Source organism: Rattus norvegicus, chromosome 3 (assembly GCF_036323735.1).
Source record: "Rattus norvegicus strain BN/NHsdMcwi chromosome 3, GRCr8, whole genome shotgun sequence".
NCBI classification, from domain to species: domain Eukaryota; kingdom Metazoa; phylum Chordata; class Mammalia; order Rodentia; family Muridae; genus Rattus; species Rattus norvegicus.
The window spans coordinates 164,176,036-164,196,014 of record NC_086021.1 but is presented as its reverse complement, the minus strand read 5'-3'; the positions used below and the strand labels follow the sequence as shown (position 1 = coordinate 164,196,014).

At 42.1% G+C, this 19,979-nt stretch overlaps 1 protein-coding gene across 2 annotated transcripts in view; it reads right to left on the bottom strand.

Annotated features, from left to right (window-relative positions):
- Nucleotides 1–2,082: 2,082 nt before the first annotated feature.
- Nucleotides 2,083–19,979, bottom strand: part of Itch (itchy E3 ubiquitin protein ligase) — a 91,443-nt gene continuing 73,546 nt past the window's right edge. The window contains exons 18-25 of one of the 2 annotated variants that reach the window (NM_001005887.2): nucleotides 19,385–19,544; nucleotides 18,568–18,701; nucleotides 18,129–18,269; nucleotides 16,053–16,173; nucleotides 15,420–15,524; nucleotides 10,406–10,502; nucleotides 7,792–7,864; nucleotides 2,083–4,570 (exon numbers count right to left, since the gene is read on the bottom strand). In NM_001005887.2, coding sequence (NP_001005887.2) covers nucleotides 4,471–4,570; nucleotides 7,792–7,864; nucleotides 10,406–10,502; nucleotides 15,420–15,524; nucleotides 16,053–16,173; nucleotides 18,129–18,269; nucleotides 18,568–18,701; nucleotides 19,385–19,544 — 931 coding nt within the window. In that variant the 3' untranslated portion in view covers nucleotides 2,083–4,470. The remainder of the gene's footprint in view (nucleotides 4,571–7,791; nucleotides 7,865–10,405; nucleotides 10,503–15,419; nucleotides 15,525–16,052; nucleotides 16,174–18,128; nucleotides 18,270–18,567; nucleotides 18,702–19,384; nucleotides 19,545–19,979) is intronic. The other variant, XM_008762336.4, reaches the window with a different exon arrangement.

Here is a 19,979-nt window from a genome sequence, read left to right as displayed (position 1 = left end):
CACTACTGCTCCTTATGAGAGGCCGTTGATGCAGATGTCCAAAGATTAGAAAAATCAATGACAGCCCCAGAAAAGTCAATCTCTTCCCTAGCTGGAGTGGTTTTGCAAAATTACAAGGAGGGCTTTGTGTGGCCCTACAAGAAGAATGTTGTGTACATGCAGATTACACAGGAGTTGCCAGAGGAAATATGGCCAGATTACAGGACAGGCAGCTAGAATGAGAACATTCTATGGAATGGTATGGAAGTTTACTCAAGGGATCCCCCTGGCTAACTACACTGGTATCTTCTGTGGCTGGGCCGGTTATTCTATTGCTCCTGTTACTTTTGGACCCTCTACTCTTATTTAGTTAACTTTGCCAAAGACTGAGTCAACACTGTCCAACTTATGGTCCTTAGGTCTCATTATCAATTATTAAACCTTGAGGCCATGGTAACTACTGAGGTCCCAGTATTGCCCTCTTAAAGAGGTACTTGTGAAGGGGAGGGGAGAATGAAGGGCCCATCAGCTAATTCTGTTTTGTGTTCAAATTCCATCTTATATCCAGCTTGTCCTCAATTTGAACTTGGTAACTGGAAAATCCACAGTTTGTTTCAGGAACCAAGATACCCCCAAGTAACTGCCACTCCACCCTTGGTAATGGGAAATGACCAGTGTCATGTCCAGGGCAAATGACTCAAGTTAACCACAATTAAATATATATAGCAAAGTTTATGACACTAGCTAAAATTTTTATGCAACCCATGCTTTCTGAAATGTCATCCAATCATGTAACTGCCAAGTAGGAAAGCCCCTTACCCAGCTTAAACTGTTTAAAAGGCAAGGCTGACACCACTCTGCACCTTCCACACCCATCCGCTGTGCGGGAGAACTTGGAGAAGTCCAAGCATGAGCTTGAAGAAAGACTTTTTGTTTCTGCATCCAGGTTGCACTCCTGGAGGTCCTTGGTGGTCTGTGGGGACCCCACAGTCTGGGCATAACAGTATACAATACGTTGTGGTTACGCCTACCCCCTACCCCAAGTCCCCTCCTACCTTCTCCAGCAACCCCGGCTCTAGCTCTCACCCCACTGTCATGGATTGAATCTGAGCTCCTATGTAGTCTTGAGTGCGATACCTAGCCACAATAACTCAGCAGCAGCTATGTTTGGTCTTTTGAGACAGGATCTCACTGAGTTTGGAGTTTACCTAGTCAGCTATGCTGCCTTTCTGGCCAGAGTTTCAGGAATCTGCCCGTCTCGGCTAGTGCTGACAAGTCACTGCACTAGGCTGTTACATGTGTACAGAAGACCCAATTTGTGTCACAGCGCACCTTACAGACTGAACCGACCGTCTCCCCAGTCCCTCAGATCAGTTTTTGCTGTATCAGAAAGGCAATTCCGATAGAGGCCCCTGCACATCTCCTCTTCCAGCAGCACCTGAGTTGCAGTTCTGCATTTTTCCACACCTCACAGTCCAGACGGGCTGTAGACAAGCCACCATAGAAGACGTCACATACAAAGCTTTCCTACAGGTGATGCACACCATTTTCTTACCAGAACCAACAGAAAAGTATGCAAAATGAAGGACTCAAAAAACTTTAGTTGTAAACAGTCTGACAACCTTCTGAAGGACTTTAGAAACCTGACTCCCTGTGATGTGTGGTGACCTGAGTCACCTTTGTCTGAGAGACAAAGGGAGGCTAGGCCAGCACAGGGACAGTGTCCCACTCCCTGGTTGACTTAATGAAGACACATACACAAAGGCTAAGGGAAAACCAGAAACGGTTGGTGGCGGCTGGAAATAACAACAGTACTGCACCGAAGTAGTGACCCTTAAAGAAATTTAGATCCCAAACAGGCAAAAATGTTACCCCGCTAACATGTCAGGTAATTTAACCAGATAAGTAGGACACGGCAGAGAGGGCCGGGTGAGAGCTCTGGTGCAGGTGAGCCAACCCTGGGTGAGGAGTCTGCACCTAGATGTGAACAGTCACTGTGAGTCTTGGAGAAGGTGGAAGGAGTTCATCACTGTCAGTGCTGTCGCTCCACTGCACGGCAGCCCTGTTGTAGAACCCATCGAAGAGCAGAAGAAAAGGCAAATGCTCATTTTACTCTGTTTTTATTTCAATGTAACATGCAGTAAGAAAAAAAAAACTTAACAGGTTGATTAGCATTTATGATGCTTACAGAGAAAAAGGTCTTAAAAGCAACTTAGTCCAGATTTAAGGAAAATCGCTAATTAAACACTCACAATAAATCTATTCCAAAATACTCATTTTGGACCAAAATTTGAAAGCATTTGGTAATATTTATGTCTGCTGTTTAGGTGCATTATCTTATATACTCTCTGATTCTTGGGATATCCAGCCCCCGTTTTTCTAACACAGCAGGGAAGACATATACATGTGATCAATTAAATTAAAGGAAAAAGTGGAGTTGGGAGACTCCAGGGCTGCAAAAATATATACAAGCATTTACCTTTTCCAGAACTAAACATTTCTTCCATAAAAATATTAAATAGCCAAGCCCTATAGAACTAGGGCCAGGACTACTTCAAATATAACTTCTGTATTTTAAAAATATAGGGCAGAAAGCCTTTTGGATGATATTTATACATTTTCACATAATATTTCTAGGTCCCTAAACGAATCATGAAGCATTATGCAGACTCAACAAAGCCTATTTCCTTACATTATCTCTTAATTTATCTCATAAATCTCTAGTGAGTATGGTAGGTAACTATGCTTTAGTACAAGAATTGGATTCAATAGGAAGTCTTTGTGGAAGGCTTAATATTTATAGTCATTTATTACCAAAGTTCAGGCCTATGTAGTGAATGGGAAGTTGGCAGACATTCGCTCTGTAAGACAAAGCAATAGCATATACATTTTTAACCCTACCAACACAAAGGCAGAGATTCCCTACTTTGGAAATGACTAGGGCTTCTAGAGATGACATGTATCTGCTGTGGTATGAGGGTAAAGAGGGCTGGGGAGGAGCTGAGTCCTCCCTTCACTGACAGCTTCTCAATGAGGCAACCCCTCTGTCACACGTCTCTGCTGATGATGGCAGTGTTAAGGAGTACAGCTGCACGGGTTCAAACTGTCCCAGGACGAGAACAGGACGCGCAGCTAGGGACACAGAAACTCTTTCCTACGGGACAGGGGTTTGTCACACTCTGTGTTCTTGGCTTTATGCTATGCCACCAACACCTTTCAAGGTCCCTATTAGAATAATAAGGCTGATTTTGGGATTTGGCTACAAAAGGGACTCAACTGGCTGAGGTTTCATCCTATTGCCCATAATGTCTATGGCGGCAGCCATCTTGACAGTCTAATGCTAAGCCAAGGTGAATTAACTACAGAGAAGGTCAAAGTGCATTCATCAGTTACTAAAGGAGCAGTCTAAGATAAATGAGTCATGGAAAGAAAAGGGAGATCTAAAATTTTTAGAGGTGAGAAAACTATTGCGGATCAGGACCTGAAGAAGGTAGAAACGGCTCCTGCTGTGTCAGGAGTGGAGTGTGAAGACAGCGCAGCTGTGTGGCTGCTGGATGCTGTTCTGACTGCAGACACTGCACCACTGAACTGACCTCCATCTGTGTTAGAAAATGGTTGCAATTTGAATATTTTAGCAAGGATGAAATGTAACTAAGGTGTTGGATTACATCAACACCATTAAGCTTTAATTTATGTGTAGAATTTAAAAATCAGGAATGATCTTACATGAATTCATCTGAACTTATTTTAATTCTAGATAAATTTCTAAAAACCGTGAGGGAGCCACAGTGCTGATACTGTCTGTAAGTATGGTTTCATATGTGCAAGGCAATAAACAATTACAAACTGAATGAAGAGAGGTATGAAGTCATATGTTGGCGGGGACCAAGTTTTCCCTGAATTCAAATAGACACAACTACTTTGTAGAGAAATGCAAGTCCTGCGTCACTTCCAGAAATAACAGCAGGATGGTGCACTGGTCATGCTTCAGGAATGAAAAACAACAGTCAGGCCAGGCTGAGAAGAGCGGGAGAGCACAAGCTGCAGCTGCTCGTGTGCCCAGACGCTGGGTTAAGCTTGCACCTCTTAGCTAGAGGCTTTACCAGGAAGACCTTGTGTACTGCAGTTTCTGAGATGTCCCTGCAAAGCCCTTTACAACAGCCACTAAGAGACCTGCGCCCAAGTGAGACTCCGGACAAACAGCAAACTGTTGTTAAGGGAACAATCTAGTGGAGTAAGACAGGGAGAATTCATCGCTGTGTTAAATCTCATGTTAAGTTTCTGACTACTGTTTGTAGATCTGCTTTCTGGAAACGTTGAGTAGAAATCCAGAATGACTGGAAGATCTCAACGATAACATTAATTTACTTACTCTCAGATAACTCTCTAGTCACAGTCCAAGTTTACAATAAGATGTGCAACAGGCAGAGAAGGAAAGGGACAGACACTGCAGACGAGTCCCTGGCCTCTGGTGGCCTAAGGTCTCAACAATTACTCTTGTCCAAATCCTTCTGTTTCTTCAATGGCAAATAACAGCTTTTCCTTCAGTTGCTCATAGCTCTTGTAGGGTGGGAGGTCCAGGCGGTTAAAACTGAAAGAAAGAATTGTTGGCTTGAGAAAAGGAAACTACAAAGATGCACAGGCAGTGCCCACAGCATCACTTCCGAGGTCTGACAATGTGTGATTAAACCACACAGCCTTCAAGAACTGCCTTTACCCTTCCAAGTGTCTTCTCTGGTAAACTGGGGCAGCAGCACCCACCACGGTGGTACAGTTAGAAACAGGCACACAGCACCTTGCAGGTACTTAGCAGACCCTCAGCAAATGCCAGTCTTCTCCTGCTGCTCCAACTACCCACTGTGGCCCAGTGGTCAGCAATCTTACTGTAAATGCAGGTGGTTTTAGGTGTATCATGTTAGAATACGAAATGAGGGACCAGCTGTGGTGGCGCAAGCCTTTAATCCCAACAACAAGAGGAAGGGGCAAATGGGCCTCTGTGTGTTTTAGGCTAGCCTGGTCTATGTAGGAAGATTTTGTCTCAAACAAAATCCATATAAACAAACTAAACTAAAATGATCCTCACCTAATACTCTGTTCCCTCTAGAGTCTCCTGTTCTGTTCTTAGCTGTGAATTTCTCCAGCAGAGCCATAGATTTTTTTTTAAAGCAGGGTCTGGTTTCTGTATGTTTCTTTTTTTTTTTTTTGTTCTTTTTTTCGGAGCTGGGGACCGAACCCAGGGCCTTGCGCTTCCTAGGCAGTCTGTATGTTTCTTGAGGCTGGGTCCCACAGTCCAGGCTGCCCTCCAGCTCACTGTATAGTTAGGGTGATTCAGGGCTTCCAGCCCTGCTGCCTTTACTTCCAAGCCCTGGAACTGCAGGCTTTATGCCGCCATCCCTGTCCTAAGTGTCCTCACATTTGTGCAATGCCATCTTCATAAGGTAGCAAGGAAGCTGCTCCTGAAGATGTTACTCATGAAGGAAGATAACTGAGCTTTGTTATCTCTTTGTCAGTATGTTTATGAAGAGCTGGTGAATTAAAACATACGTGTACAACATGAGTGCAAAACCAGTTATATTCTTAGATGGCTCAGCAGGTCAGATGACCCAAGTTATGTCCCTGAGACCCATGTGGTACAAATGAAGGAAATCCTTCATGGCCCTGCCATGTACAAATGTAGTAAGACATCTGCTTCATGTATCTGCTTGTCTGTGTTGATTGTGTACCACATGTGTGTGGTGCCTTTTTAGGCCAGAGAAGAAAGAGTGTCAGGGTCCCTGGAGCTAGAGTAGGTGGTGGTGGTCACCTAAGAAGCTGCTTTCAACCACCAAGCCATCGCTCTCTCCAGCTCATTTCAAAACAAGAAAAAGAAAAAAAGAAAAAACAAACAAAAAAAAAACCCTCCAAAAATCTCCCAAACTGAGCACAGGTCCACACCTTGCTAATAAACTCAGAATGTTAAGGATGAGGCAGAAGGATCCTGAGTTTAAGGTTGACCTGGGCTGCCTAATGAGACCCTACCTTAAACAAAAACCAACCAATTACTTCCTAGGCTGGTGAAATGGCTCAGCTGGGGAAGAGCTTGCTGCCTTGGGTCAGAAGGTGGAAGAAGAAACTGACTGTGTAGAGCATCCTGTGACTTCCTACCGCATGCTACTGCAGCGCCTCCACGCCCACAGACAGACATGCACACACTCAGATAGGCTCATGAATGTAAAAAGTGGCTTCCATTAAAACCACACTCCTTTCTGTAGTAGAACCAATTTTAATCTTGCCCCTGGCTAGCTTACAAACACGTGTAACTCGGACTATGGTTATTTTATTTGGCTTTGATAATTACTGAGGGGCAACCTTTAATCTGCTTCTCTAACTGCTGGCCTGGCCACCTCCCCACCCCAGCGGTGTCCCCTAGATGCCTGGTGTTTCTCCAGGCCTGCGCTAGTGCCACAGCCCATCTCCTCTCTGGTACTGTGTCCCCTCTCCCCATTCAGTCTTGGCCTCTAGCTTCTCCGCCTCCAACCAGGTAACTCAAAACCCACCTATCTTATTTAACCAACAGTTTTAAACTAGGAAACAAGGTTTGCACAACAAAAGCCTGTAACTGTGAGAATTCATTCACAGGCCTAGAGCTTAGGATACAGAATTTAGCATTACAATACAATACATAGCAACAGACCAAACCTCAACAGCTTTCTTAGTGTGAATCTGACTCCCTGCTGCTGCCAGTAGCCCCTACAAAGTCAACTGTGTGTCCCTAGGGGTATTGTACAAAATAAATAATTTACACCCCCCCCCAAAAAAAACCCCAAGAAACCATACATTAGTCATACAAACTGAGGGAAGGATCTGATTCCATACATAAAAAGTACTTGACTTAACCAAAGTCCCAGAGACATACATACTGTCATCGGGAGCTGGAGATTACAAGTGTGTGTTTAGAGAGCACACACCAGCCAATGGATGACAGGGATGCCAGCCCACTTAACAGCACTAAACTCCACACACCTATAAATGGTTAAAGTCCAATGTGCTTGACAGTAGACTGAATTCCAACATAAACTAACTGTACCTGAGATTAAGACCAGTTGATTTTTAGTTTAGTGCATTTTGGAAATGAGGTTAAACTACATTTTAAAAGAGAAAACAAGGGCTGGGGATATAGCTCTGTTACCAAGTTTGCCTGGTATGTGCAAGCAATTCCGAGGATTGCAAAAAAAATTTTTTTTCCCTGTTTACCATATTGCTAAGTAAGGATTCTTAAGTTCAAACTCTGTTTCTTGTTTCAGAGAAAAGGTACAAGTATTCTAACCCCATGGCAAACAACACATAGGGATCCTCTGTAACAATTACGCGGCTGCTTGCATTACCCTGTAAGCCTACCGAGTGTCTGCAAATGAAGATGGGTTTAACTGCCTGGTACAGTAGAAATCCCAGCATCCGGGAAGTAGAAAGATGAGGCATTCGAGAGAAGCTTGAGCTATGAGTCCTGTCCCAAAAAGGGGTGTGTGTGGCACTGCTGAGACAGCTCAGAGGCTAAGCGCTCTCTTGTGGTTCTTCTGGAGGACCTGGGTTCAACGGCCTGGAGCTGCATTAGTGGCTCAGAACACCTGTAACTTACACATGATGCGCATATACTCATGCAGCCTCATACACACACAAAAATAAATCTTTATTGGGTGATCCATAAATTCTGCCTCGGTAAAGTTGTTGAGATACGGGGGAATTATTTAAATTATTTCTTTACTAGTAAGTAGCCATTCATTAGTAAGGCTAAATGAATAAAAGACTGTTTTCTTTATTTCTGATTTTGCTTACCAAGTATGGCTTCTGGGTAACCAATTTTCTTTGCCAACTTTTTCGATGCAGAACTTCTGTGGTCCATTACTCCCTAAAACATAATGAAAGTACAAAGTTTGTTGATTCAGAGTTCTTTAATTATGCTTCCCAGTTCAACAGCAGTATTGCCATTCAGAACCACTGATACACAGGACCTGTCCCAAACCTACTGCAGTAACAACTCCAGGAACAGAGGCCATGCTACATATTTTAACAAGCTTCCGGGTGCTTCCAACAAGTGCTGGCATTTGAGAATCATTTTGTTAATGAAAACCTGCAAATGTATTTATCATTCCTTAGCACATAGCACAATCACGTATTTAATAACAGCCCACATAAGAATACATGAATGTCCAACTGTTGAAACTTTACCCTTTGGATTCAACAGGAGGCCAGTCCACACAGGCCTGTACAGCTGAGCTTCAATGGACCCTCGCCTCTCCACGAGGCCTGCCTCCCCTCCCGTTGGACACAGCTATGCTGCTCATCAGCACCGAGTACTGCTTCACTGACAGGACACTGCTGTTCCCTCGGAAGCATTTACTGTGGCTAACATGACTGTAGTGTCGCTGGCTTCTTTGAACTAGACGGCCCTGATGCCAAATGTTCTAAGTATACAGGACAGCCATGCACAAAAAGTCCCTGTGTCCTACTGACTAAATCCAGAGCAACAGAGACTGGGAGTTCTTTTGTGTCTGCAACAATGAGTCCTGGTCACTAGTAGTGATATACCCCAGTGAGGTAAGGGAACAGGAATGGTTATCACATACAAGAACTGTCAGAAATGTGGACTAAAGAAGACAGTCATTCCCTCTGCATGCTTCCTTTTGTTCGCTACAGTGTCTCTAACTACAGAGACAAGCAGGAGACGGGTCCATTAACATGTAATGGAGAAGATTTGGAATTCAGTAGAGTCACATCCCATGTGTCATAGGGCCATCGCCATGACTGCTCTTTCAAACTAGATGAAACAGTGACATACCAACTTTAAGCTGGAGGTCTGTAATTTCAGTATTGGGAAGTACTATCTGCAGACCAGGTCAAAGCCAACCTCTCCTACAGCTGAGGTCAGCCCCAGTTATTTGTCTAAGAAAACAAGTAAAGAGGAAGAGATAGAAAAGAACATAACATATTTAAATTATTTCTTAGGCTGCCTGTTTTTATCCTTACCTTGACACTGTGCCATAATTACATATCTTCTATGCAGACTCCTGCACTATAGTCCTAATTTTAGTCACCTTTCAAATGAGAAAATACCCTACCATTAAATTTTTTTAAAATATATTAGACCCTTGATTTATGGGGAAATTTTATGCAATAAAAATACAATAACAATAATGCAGGCATAGGGTTTTGTGTGTGTACTTGCATGCATGCTACAGTGCACAACTGGAGGGCACAGCTTTGTAGAGTGGTTCTTTCCTTCTACCTTTACATGAGTTCAAATCATCAGGCTTGTACAATGTCTATCTGCTGAGACATCTGATTAACACACACACACACACACACACACACACACACACACACACACACACACACACAGACGCGCGCACGTGAGATGTTTACATTATTTTATGTATATGGGGGTGTTATAAGCATGTATGTCTGTATCCCAGGTGTGTTACTAGTGGCCAAGAAGCCTGAAGAGGGCATTGACTCTCTTGAAACTGCAGTTACAGTTGGCAGTGAGCTGCCATGTGGGGGCGAGAGTCAAACCCCAGTCATCTGAAAGAGCAGCCGGTGATCTTAGCCTCTTCTCTCTAGCCCCTAAGAATATATATTTTAACAATAAAATTTGTTTATTCCTTTTAAGGATAAAATTCAGGGCCTCAAGCATGCTAGTGAAGGGCTATACCACCAGCCCATCAGTATACTTTTATTAAGTAAGACCTATCTTATTTTTCTCTGACCTTTTATAATTCACTTGGTAAGTGTTTTACTCTACTATATTAAGCCTATTCCTTGTCTTTATTTTTGCGGCTGGGTCATATGTGGTGCAAGCCAGCCTCAGTCATGCTGTGTAGCTAAGGGAGACTGGACTCCTAATCCTCTCCCGACAACCCCCATGTGTGGATTATAGGCATTTGCCAGCATATCCAGCCATTCCCATCTTTCCTTATGCTTTATGATTTTTCCAATGCTTAAGACTTTTTTCTTAAACTCAAATATAATCTTAAAAATGGTAGTAAGAATTTGTCTACTTAAATTTATCTTTGTCTATAGCTCTTTATCGAACATATATGTAGAGGCAGGAGGACCAGGAATTCAGAATTAGCCTTGTCTACAGAGTGAGTCTGAAGCCAGTCTAGGGTACATGAGAACCCGTCATATAAAATAGGAGAAAATGTATTGAGATAACTCCATAGTCCAGGTCAATCGTGGCTGGTTAGAACAGGACATCTGTCTGTTGTGTCTGATGTGTGGCATACACCATTATCTCACAGAATAAGACAACCAGTCTTGGGGTTGGGGATTTAGCTCAATGGTAGAGCACTTGCCTAGCAAGTGCAAGGCCCTGGGTTTGGTCCCCAGCTCCGGGAAAAAAAAAAGAAAAAGACAACCAGTCTCTACACAGACCTCCCGCTATACACACCCATGAGGTCAGCAAATCCTCCCACTGGCAATCGGCAGGTTCCGGTAACAAACTGCAGAAGTCGCATCCTCTTCTCGTTATCAATTTCTTTAACAAACTGTTAATATCACATTTAAGGAGAAATGTAAGTCACACATTATATACAGCATATTAAGCAAGAAAGGAAATGATCATTTCAAAACTGGAAAGAACATGAGGAGTCAGCAACACTAGACAGGAAATTGACCCATGCCCGCCAGAGCCTCAGCTCTTTCCCTACTAGATCTCAGGATGATTTCTGCAGGCCATGCAAGGCCTCACAGCTCCCTCCTGTGCAGCACAAAGGTCTACTTTTCTAGGGCAGCCTTACCTGCTCTCTTTACACCTGGCTGTCCTATAACGCACTGCTGTAATTACGCAGGACTCAAATGCCTAGCTTGAAATTTCTTGGTTTTATTACCAAATCAAATCAAACTCATGAAACCCAATAGCCTCTTTCCTCAAAATTTTAAGAGATTTGTAAGCCACATGTATGAATGGGTTTTTTTTTTATCTCTTAAAAGTCTGGGTCTAAGTATAAGGTATACAGCAGGTAGTATACACTGTAGTGTATTTTGGCTAAGTGAAATATATTTTGTAAGGAATTATTCCCCCTATTTATGAATGCCAATTACTTATTCAGCTGGTTTTGAGACAGGGTCTCATGTAGTCCAGAGTAACCTCAAGACTGCTATATAGCTGACAATGTCCTTAAAAATTCAAAACCTTCCTGTTTTAGCCTCCTAATGCTAGGAAAATAGACATAATTACTTCAGCTAGTCTTTCTGAGGTTGTGAGGTCTGGTGGTGGTGGTGGTGGGTTGTTTTTTTTTTTTTTTTTTTTTTGGAGACAGGGTTTCTCTGTGTAGCCCTGGCTGTCCTGGAACTTCCTCTGTAGACCATTCTGGCCTTGAACTCAAAGATCTGCCTGCCTCTGCCTCCCAAGTGCTGGGATTAAAGGCCTGTGCTCCCACCACCCAGCTCATCTTTGTATTTAACGTGAGTTTTGTTACATGTATAGAGAACATTTTACATTTTATTTTTAAAAGTTATGGTAAGTGGCCAGTGAGATGGCTCAATGGACGAAACTGCTTGCTTTGGCCTGGTGTCTAAGTTCTCTGTCTGTAACCACCTGACAGCAGGAAAGAGCTGATGCTGGCAAGTTGTTCTAACTCCACACACAAATGGTGACACGCATGAACATATACATAATAAACAGACAAATAAGTAAACGGAAGACTGTGGTAAAAGTCCCCATGTTAATTATTGTATGGGTATATAAACTTGTCATGTGCACATGCACGAGTACACATGGGTGCTCATGCGCCTATGTGGAGGCTAGAGGTCAATATTGGATATTTTCCTCAACAGCTCATTACCTTGTTTTTCCTATCTTTGAGACAAGATTCTCGTGGAACCCACAGTTTGTGCTTTCAGCTATGCCAGATGGCTAGAACACCTCAGGGTCGCCCCTGTCTCTGGCTCCTCAGCTCTGTGATTAAGGAGTGTGTTGTTGTGTCCAGCTTTTTGTGTATGTGCTGCAGATTTAAACTCAGATCCTCACATTTTCCTGACAAGCACTTTATAGACTCAGCCATATTCCTAGTTCCCCATGTTCATAATTTTAAGTGGACAATACAGCTGCATTAACTCATCCACACTATTATCTATTGTTACTATCATGAGAACACTTTCATAATCCTAAACAAAATTTACTCCCTATTGCCCGTTACCTCAATCCCACATTCTGTTTCAATAATCCTGTACATATAACCAGGCAGTGTTGGCGCACACCTTTTAATCCTTCTAACTCTAGAAGCAGAGGCAGGCAGATTTCTGTGAGTTTGGGGCCAGCCTGGTCTACTGAGTGAGTTCTAGGACAGCTACACAGAGAAACCCTGTCTCAAAAAACCCAAAACTAAAATAAAATAAATCTGTCCACTTAAAGAATAAACACGTGTGTACATGTCTGGATTCAATTATTTAAAAATTAAGATATGCCTTCAGTAACAGCAGCTGGTAGGTGAAAGGCAGAACTGTAGTGATTCTCCAGCTTCCTGAGGACTGGAAGTACAGATGTGTGCTACCAAGTCAGGCCTCAAAACGTATTTCTTCGCACAGTGCTGGGAACTGAACACAAGGCCTAGGTACAATAACTAGGCAAACATTCTGAGCTATATCCCCAGCCCCGATTGTTTCTTAAACACCCCTTAGCCCCAGTGTTGAAGACTGAATTTGGGGCCTGGAGCATGCTGGGTAAGCTGTACCTCCAGCACAAAATTCACATGTTTTCCTACTTCTGAGATAGGCTTTGCCTAGGCTGAGCCTCTAATACCTGTAATTACAGGCATGAGACACCATGCTCAGCTCAAAATTCATGCTGCTTTAAAGCCTTACACAACATTATGTATCAAAAGTTTCATTCATTTTTGGGGGCTAAATGATATTCCATTATACATACGTACTACTTCTGATTTGTTAATCCATTAATATGCATATGGGTTAATTCTGCCTTTGGGTAAGCCTGAACAATGCTGATAAAAACACTGGTATATAGCAATACCGCTTAGTTTCGTGGTTTTAATTCTTTTGAAGGGAAATTGTTAAATCATGTTAACTACATATTTAACTGTTTTTGTTTTTAGGCAAAATCTCATGTAGCTAAGGCTGGCCTTTACCTCCTGATCCTTCTGCTTCCTAACTGTTATTATAGGAATGTGGCCGCCATGCATGGGGATGTCTGATGTTTTGATGAACTGCCACTCTGTTTCCCACTGCAGTGCATTAAATTCTTACCAGAAATGAATGAGGGGTTTGGGTTTTCCACATGCTCATCAAAGATTATTTCTCTCCATTTCCTAAATTAATGTGCACAAAGTCCTATCTAGCTTGGGTTTTAATTTCCATTTCTTTAAGAGTTAAAGGTTCTAGGGCTGGAGAGATGACTCAGGGGTTAAGAGCACTGACTGCTCTTCCAGAGGTCCTGAGTTCAATCCCAGCAACCACATGGTGACTCAGAACCATTTGGAATGAGATCTGATGCCCTCTTCTGGTGTGCATGAAGACAAGAGTATTCATATACATAAAAATACACAAATCTTTAAAATGTGTCTTATGTGCATGTGACTACAGGTGCTTGTGAAGGTCAAAGGCATTAGATACCCTGGAACTGGAGCTATAGTTTTGAGCCATGGACACGGGTACTAGGAACTGACCCTGGGTCCTCTAGAATAGCAAGCAGGTGCTCTTAACTGCTGAGCCATATGTCCAGGCCCTGATTATTTTTTAAATTACTTGTTTTTGTGTGATTGTGTGTGGAGAGGGTAATAAGTGCATGTGAAATTCAGAGGACAGCTTCCACGAATCTGTTCTCTCACTGTATCAGGTGGACCCTGAGGATCAAATTCAGGTCATGATTCTTGTTGGCAAGTGCACTGGACCACTACGCCATCTTACCAGTCCCATTTTTATTTAAGAAAGAAAGAAGCAAACAAACAAATGAAAGGAATAAGGAAAGAACAAAAGGGAAGGAGGGGTTGGGAAGTTTAAAAAAGACAAAAACTCAGTACCTATTTCATGTGTCTGTACCTGAGTTTATGTATGTGCACCAACTGTGTGCAAGTGCCCACAGAGACTGAAAGAGGACATCAGATCCCCTGACAGCGGAAGCATAGCAGTTTCTCAGCACTGATGTGGTTGCTGGGTCCTTTGCAACCAAGAGCAACAAATACTCTGTAAACTGCTGAGTCCTCTCTCCAGATCCATTTCATTTTTTCAAATAAGTTTAATTGCATTTTTATTTATTAAGTATGTGTCTGTGGGCACAGGAGGGCCCCAATGCATGTGGAGGTCAGAGGACAACTTTCAGAAGAAGTACAACCCAGTCCAGCAGGACTGGCAGCAGGCACATTTACCATCTAAGCCATCTCTCCAGGTTCCAGTGTTATTCTTGCAGTTGCTGGTGGTGGTGATGGTATGTACATGTTGCACAATGTGTTGAAGCCAGAGGTCAATGTTGGAAATTTCCCTCTATTCTCCAGCTGTGTGCGTGTGCATGTATATGTCTCACTGAACCTGGAGCTCACTTACTGACTAGAGTGGCCACTGAGCCCCCAGGGTCCTCCTATCTCTGCTTCCTGAGGGGGCCCAACCTTTCTCCAGGTGGGTATTGAAAATCCCAACTCAGGTGCTCGGTGCTTCCATGGTAAGCAGTTTACCTAAGGAACAGCACGGACAGCAGGCAATTTTTGAGAGATCTCACTATGAACCTAAACTATATCTGTTAAATCTGGGAGCTGAACATTATATAATTCTTCATGAAGTAGCAGGGATCAAACCATACATGATGGTTCTAAAAGACTCCAAAGGAGTCACATCAAATGTAAATGAATCAATTATTTATTACAATTTTTTAAGACTTGTTTATTTTATGTGCATGAGTGTTTCGCCTGCACATAGCACACACACGTTCCTACGGATGGTTATGAGCCACCACATGGGTGCTGGGAACCAAACCTGGGTCCTCTGAAAGAACAGCAAGTGTTCTTTTTTTTTTTTTTAAAGATTTATTTATTTATTATATATAAGTACACTGTAGCTGTCTTCAGACACACCAGAAGAGGGCATCGGATCTCTTTACAGATGGTTGTGAGCCACCATGTGGTTGCTGGGAATTGAACTCATGACCTCTGAAAGAGCAGTCGGGTGCTCTTAACCGCTGAGCCATCTCTCCAGCCCCGCAAGTGTTCTTTATAGCTGAACTATCCCTCCTACTCTTAAATGAGTGAATTTTACCTTCTGGAGTTATCTTACACTCTAGCAAAGGAACACGGTTTGTGTTGCTTGTAATAGTCTTTAAAGGATTTTGTTAAAATCATACTCATTTCTTACAAGGTATTATTACAATGCATAGCACAGAATACCTATTGGTAAATTCTAAGTAAAATAAAATAAAATGTATGTTGTGTCTATCTACAGAAATAAATTCATAAACGAACCTGCCAAAACCACACGATCTGCTTGCTCGTCCTGGTATAGTGACGGTAGATGGCGTGTCTCTGCCAGTCATTCAAATCGATCTCCTGCATCCCACACAAAAGGACCTGCAGGAATGAAAAGCAACATAGCAAGTTGTTTCTTTAGGTAACGAAAAGGGTAAAACCAACCACAGCAATTGAAACTACACAGAGCAAGCTTGAATAGACTCAACATCAAGAGTTCTGTCACAGTGGGCAGTTTCCACGTGCAGTGTCACATACTGAGCAAAATAGTTACTGAGTTGCAGAAAAACCTTACTAATAAGACTTTTTGAGAACCCAATTCTTGACTTATTTTATGTGTGTCTACATATGCGTCTGTGGAGCACTTGAGAGCCTGGTACCCTCAGACCTGAGAATGGAAGTCACGTCCTCTGGAAGAGCGAGCACTGCTCAGAACCTCTGAACCACCCTCTCCAGTCCCAACAGTACATTTTTTTTTTTTAAAGTAATGCTCTTTTTTGCTTTAGTATAAATTAAGGGTATTTCAAACATGTGCTAGCATAAAAAATACAAATACACTGAAACTAAGATTTTAAAATAGATATCTGAAGGAATATTTACGAGTGTGCTAAAGTAAATAAAATTCATTACCTCTAATTCCTTCGCATCAAAATATTGCAAATATTGCTGAGGAAGAATTTCATTAAAGCCCTCAAAGAAAGCTTGTGTCTGCTCTTCAACTCCCCGAGACAACCTCCACTCAGCGACCATCCTGGGAAATAAGAATGGAGACTGTGTCAGAAAATTAAGATTTTACTTTATTAAGTACTGCACATAAAATTAAAAATGTAAACCTTATTATGAAAACCTGAGATATATATATGAGTAGAGTAGCATGAACTTCTGTCATTTAAGAGAGGATCTTACATAGAGGCCCAGGCTGGCCTCAAGCTCAAGACAATCCTGCCTCAGCTCCTATGGCTGTGAGAACAGGTATGGACCACATGCCACATCTGAACACATAAACATTTTAAGAGAATTACTTTCTCTAAACTTTTCTTTACCAAAAAACTGTAGATGCCAACTCTTTTTATATACATCTCTCAACAGTTAAAATCATGTAAAAGTTTTAGTTTTGTTTTAGAATATTTATTTTCTTTAAAATCTTTCTGACAGGCTGGAGAGATGGCTCAGCAGTTAAGAGCACTGACTGCTCTTCCAGAGATTCTGAGTTCAATCCCCAGCAACCACATGGTGGCTCACAACCATCTGTAATGGGATCTGATGCCCTCTTCTGGTGTGTCTGAAGACAGCTACTTGTATACATAGAATAAATCTTTAAAAAAATTGTTTTTTCTCTGACAAACAAATGGGTGTATTTTAGGCATCTGAGTCCTTGACAGTAACTAACCCAACAACAGGAGCACATATGTACACAAGACAGACCATATGCTGGCTTATAACACAAAATGACATTTCAAGGACCTTCTCTGACCACAGATTTATCAAATTAGAAAAATAAGAGAAAGAAAGCAATTGGGTCAGGTTGGTTGACTGGCATATTAAGACCTGACTTTTGTTTTTCATCTATTTGATCCATCACTCATGTCTCCCTCTGTCCCTAGCCAAGCAGGGGCCCACTGAGCTGTGCTTGTTTTATTCAGGCTTGTAGCGCAGACCTGCCTCGGTTCTGCTCTGTAGCCAAAGATGACCTTGACCTCCACACCACTGTCTAACCAGGGGGACTTCAGTCTATGCCACAATGCCTGAGGCAAATCACACCTCGTTGAAAACAGAAAAGAACCAAGTTTTACAAATATATCTTAGATTAAAATTTGTCAATGGCTGATTATTCACCAGCAATTAGTAACTTGATTACAGCAATTGGTAATAAAGTCACCACTCTCATCCAGCACAGGCCCAGGAATGTCTAAGCTCAGCTGCAGTTGGCTCTCACAAAGGTGAGTGAGCAATGAATGAACTGACTCTAGGGTCACAAGTGTGAACCAATGTAAAGCAGCATTGAAGGATGGACCACAACAACAGTTTTCCTCAAACGCTCTTACTACATCTACAGCACTCTCTGTGAAAATATATGCTTTTCAGATTCTTGTTTCAACAGCTCAGTGCATGGCAAAGTATTACAAAAGAGGACACCCATTCCAGGAGTGGCGGTGCCAGCCTTTCATCCCAACATGGGAAAAGCAGAGGCAGGAGGACCTCTGTGAGTTCAAGGCCAGACTGATGTATGTAACAAGCTCCAGGACTGTCAGGGCTACATAGAATCTATCTCGAGATAGCAAATAAATAAATTAGTTAAATTAAGTGAGTCCCATGACTCCCTACCTTTAAAATTCAATTTTTAGGCTAATACTAGAAATAAGTGTTTACGTAAAAATGATTACCATAAAACAAACACATTTTAAAAATACCACCCTTTCCTATTATTAGACAATTAACAACAAAAAGGCTAAATAAATGTTGTCAGAAGAAACATTGTCTTTTCTTCTAGAAATGATGAATATTCCTTTTCTTTGTGTTTAGGTTGTGCGTGCCATGTTTGCGAGTTTCCAAGGAGGATGGAAAAGTGCTGGACCCCGAGCGAGCAGCTGGGGCTTCAGATGGTTGTAGGCCACCTAATGTGGGGGTGGGGATCAGATCAAGTGTCCTTCACTGCTGAGCCACACACTCCCTTACACACATACTTTTAGGGACACTGCTTCTTACCTGATGTACTCTTCCTTATTTTCTTCTGTCACCAGAATATTGCCACCATTGGGTTTCAAATCATGACTCTTAATTTCACCCAGAATTTCTTTATCAACTGAGAAGTACATTTCCAAACCACATTCCTCGATATTGTTTTCTCTGCACAAATGAAATTAGCACTATTCGTTATACATGCAATTCAATCATAATTCAAATGTTTTGATTAAATTCAAATTCCAAGTTTAAGTAATAAGCCTTAAATCATAACATCTAATTCAAAGAAGTTGGATTACAGTCATATTACCTAAGACCTGGATGCACTTCTACAAGGTGTGTCACACTGAACAATGGGAAGGTCTGACATGCAATGAAGCAGTGACATGGCTGTGGTGGGAAGAGCTCACAAGCAGCACAATAAAGCACAAACTGTATTTTAATAAAGGTAAAGAAAACTTACTTAACCCAGATGAGAGAATTGTAAAATTCTGGATCGATAGATTCTAAATCCTTAAGTCCCACTGGTTTATTCAAGATACGTTTATAGAATGGTAAAGAAAATCCGGTATCTATGAATTTCCCATGGAATAGAGCCTATAGGGAGGAAGCAATACCATTTAAGATAATTGTATAAAAGTCATTAGACATCAAAATATTAGATAAAATCTCCATTCAAAAGCAGTGTCGAGGCTGGGTATGGTGGTGTTTGACTTTAGAGGCAGCACTCCGTGACCAAGGGAGGCAGATCTGTGAACTAGAAGCCAGCCTGTCTACACAGTGATAGCCAAGACAGCCAAGGCTATAAAGTGAGACACTGCCTAACAAGCAGGCAAGCATCTCTCTCTCTCTCTCTCTCTCTCTCTCTCTCACACACACACACACACACACACACACAGACACACACACACACACACACACACACACACACACACACACACACACACACACACCACACACTTTCCCTAAACATTTCTAGCTGGAAAGATGGCACAGTAGTTAGGAGAGCTGGCTGCTCTTGCAGAGGGTCCAGGTTCACTCCCAGCTCCCACACAGGGGTCACTCCTGTCTAAACCTCCAGTCCCAGAGGATGTGACGCCTTCTTCCAGGCTCCACAGACACCAGGCATGCACATGGTGCACAGATATACAAGCAAGCAAAACACATGAACAGATACAATAAATAAATAAAAGAAAATTCTGTCACATGGTCTGTTATAACACTTGCACAAAAATTTAGTATTGCTGAGGTAGTAAACACAGTTTTGTGCCTGTACTTACCATGGCAATAAATCTGCCAATAAAACGGAAGTATTTCAGGTGGTCTGGGTTGATATAAGAAGCGGGGTTTATCTGCAGGCAGTAGTTATCCTTCCCTGCATATTCAAACAGGCAATACATTGGGTTCAACACTTCATGTGACAAAAGAAAGAACCATTCTCTGAAATCAAAAGAAAACTTAGGATGAAAAATTTTGTAGGTAACCATGTCCACAAATCACAGAGCTGTCAGGACCTGCCCACATCAACTGGGATGGTTTTCTAACTGCTGTTGAGTTTTCTTGGTTCTGTTCAAACTCCCATTATGTTACACAGGATAGTTATATACTCTTAAATTTCAAATAATCTAATATCTCATTAGCTTTAAAGACTCTGACTTGATTGCCCAATAAAACTTTTCTATCTGTAATCATAATATGCAACTCTAATCTCAGAGATATTAAAATGTGAAAATGGTTTGAGTTGATAGAAGTTTATACACAGGCAAGTTTAAAATTCACTGCTGGGCCAGATAATTAGAGCAGCTGAATGGCAACTACTAGTCTACCTTCAATTAAGTTTCACAGTGTACTTCAGGACAGCCACTCTGCCAGACA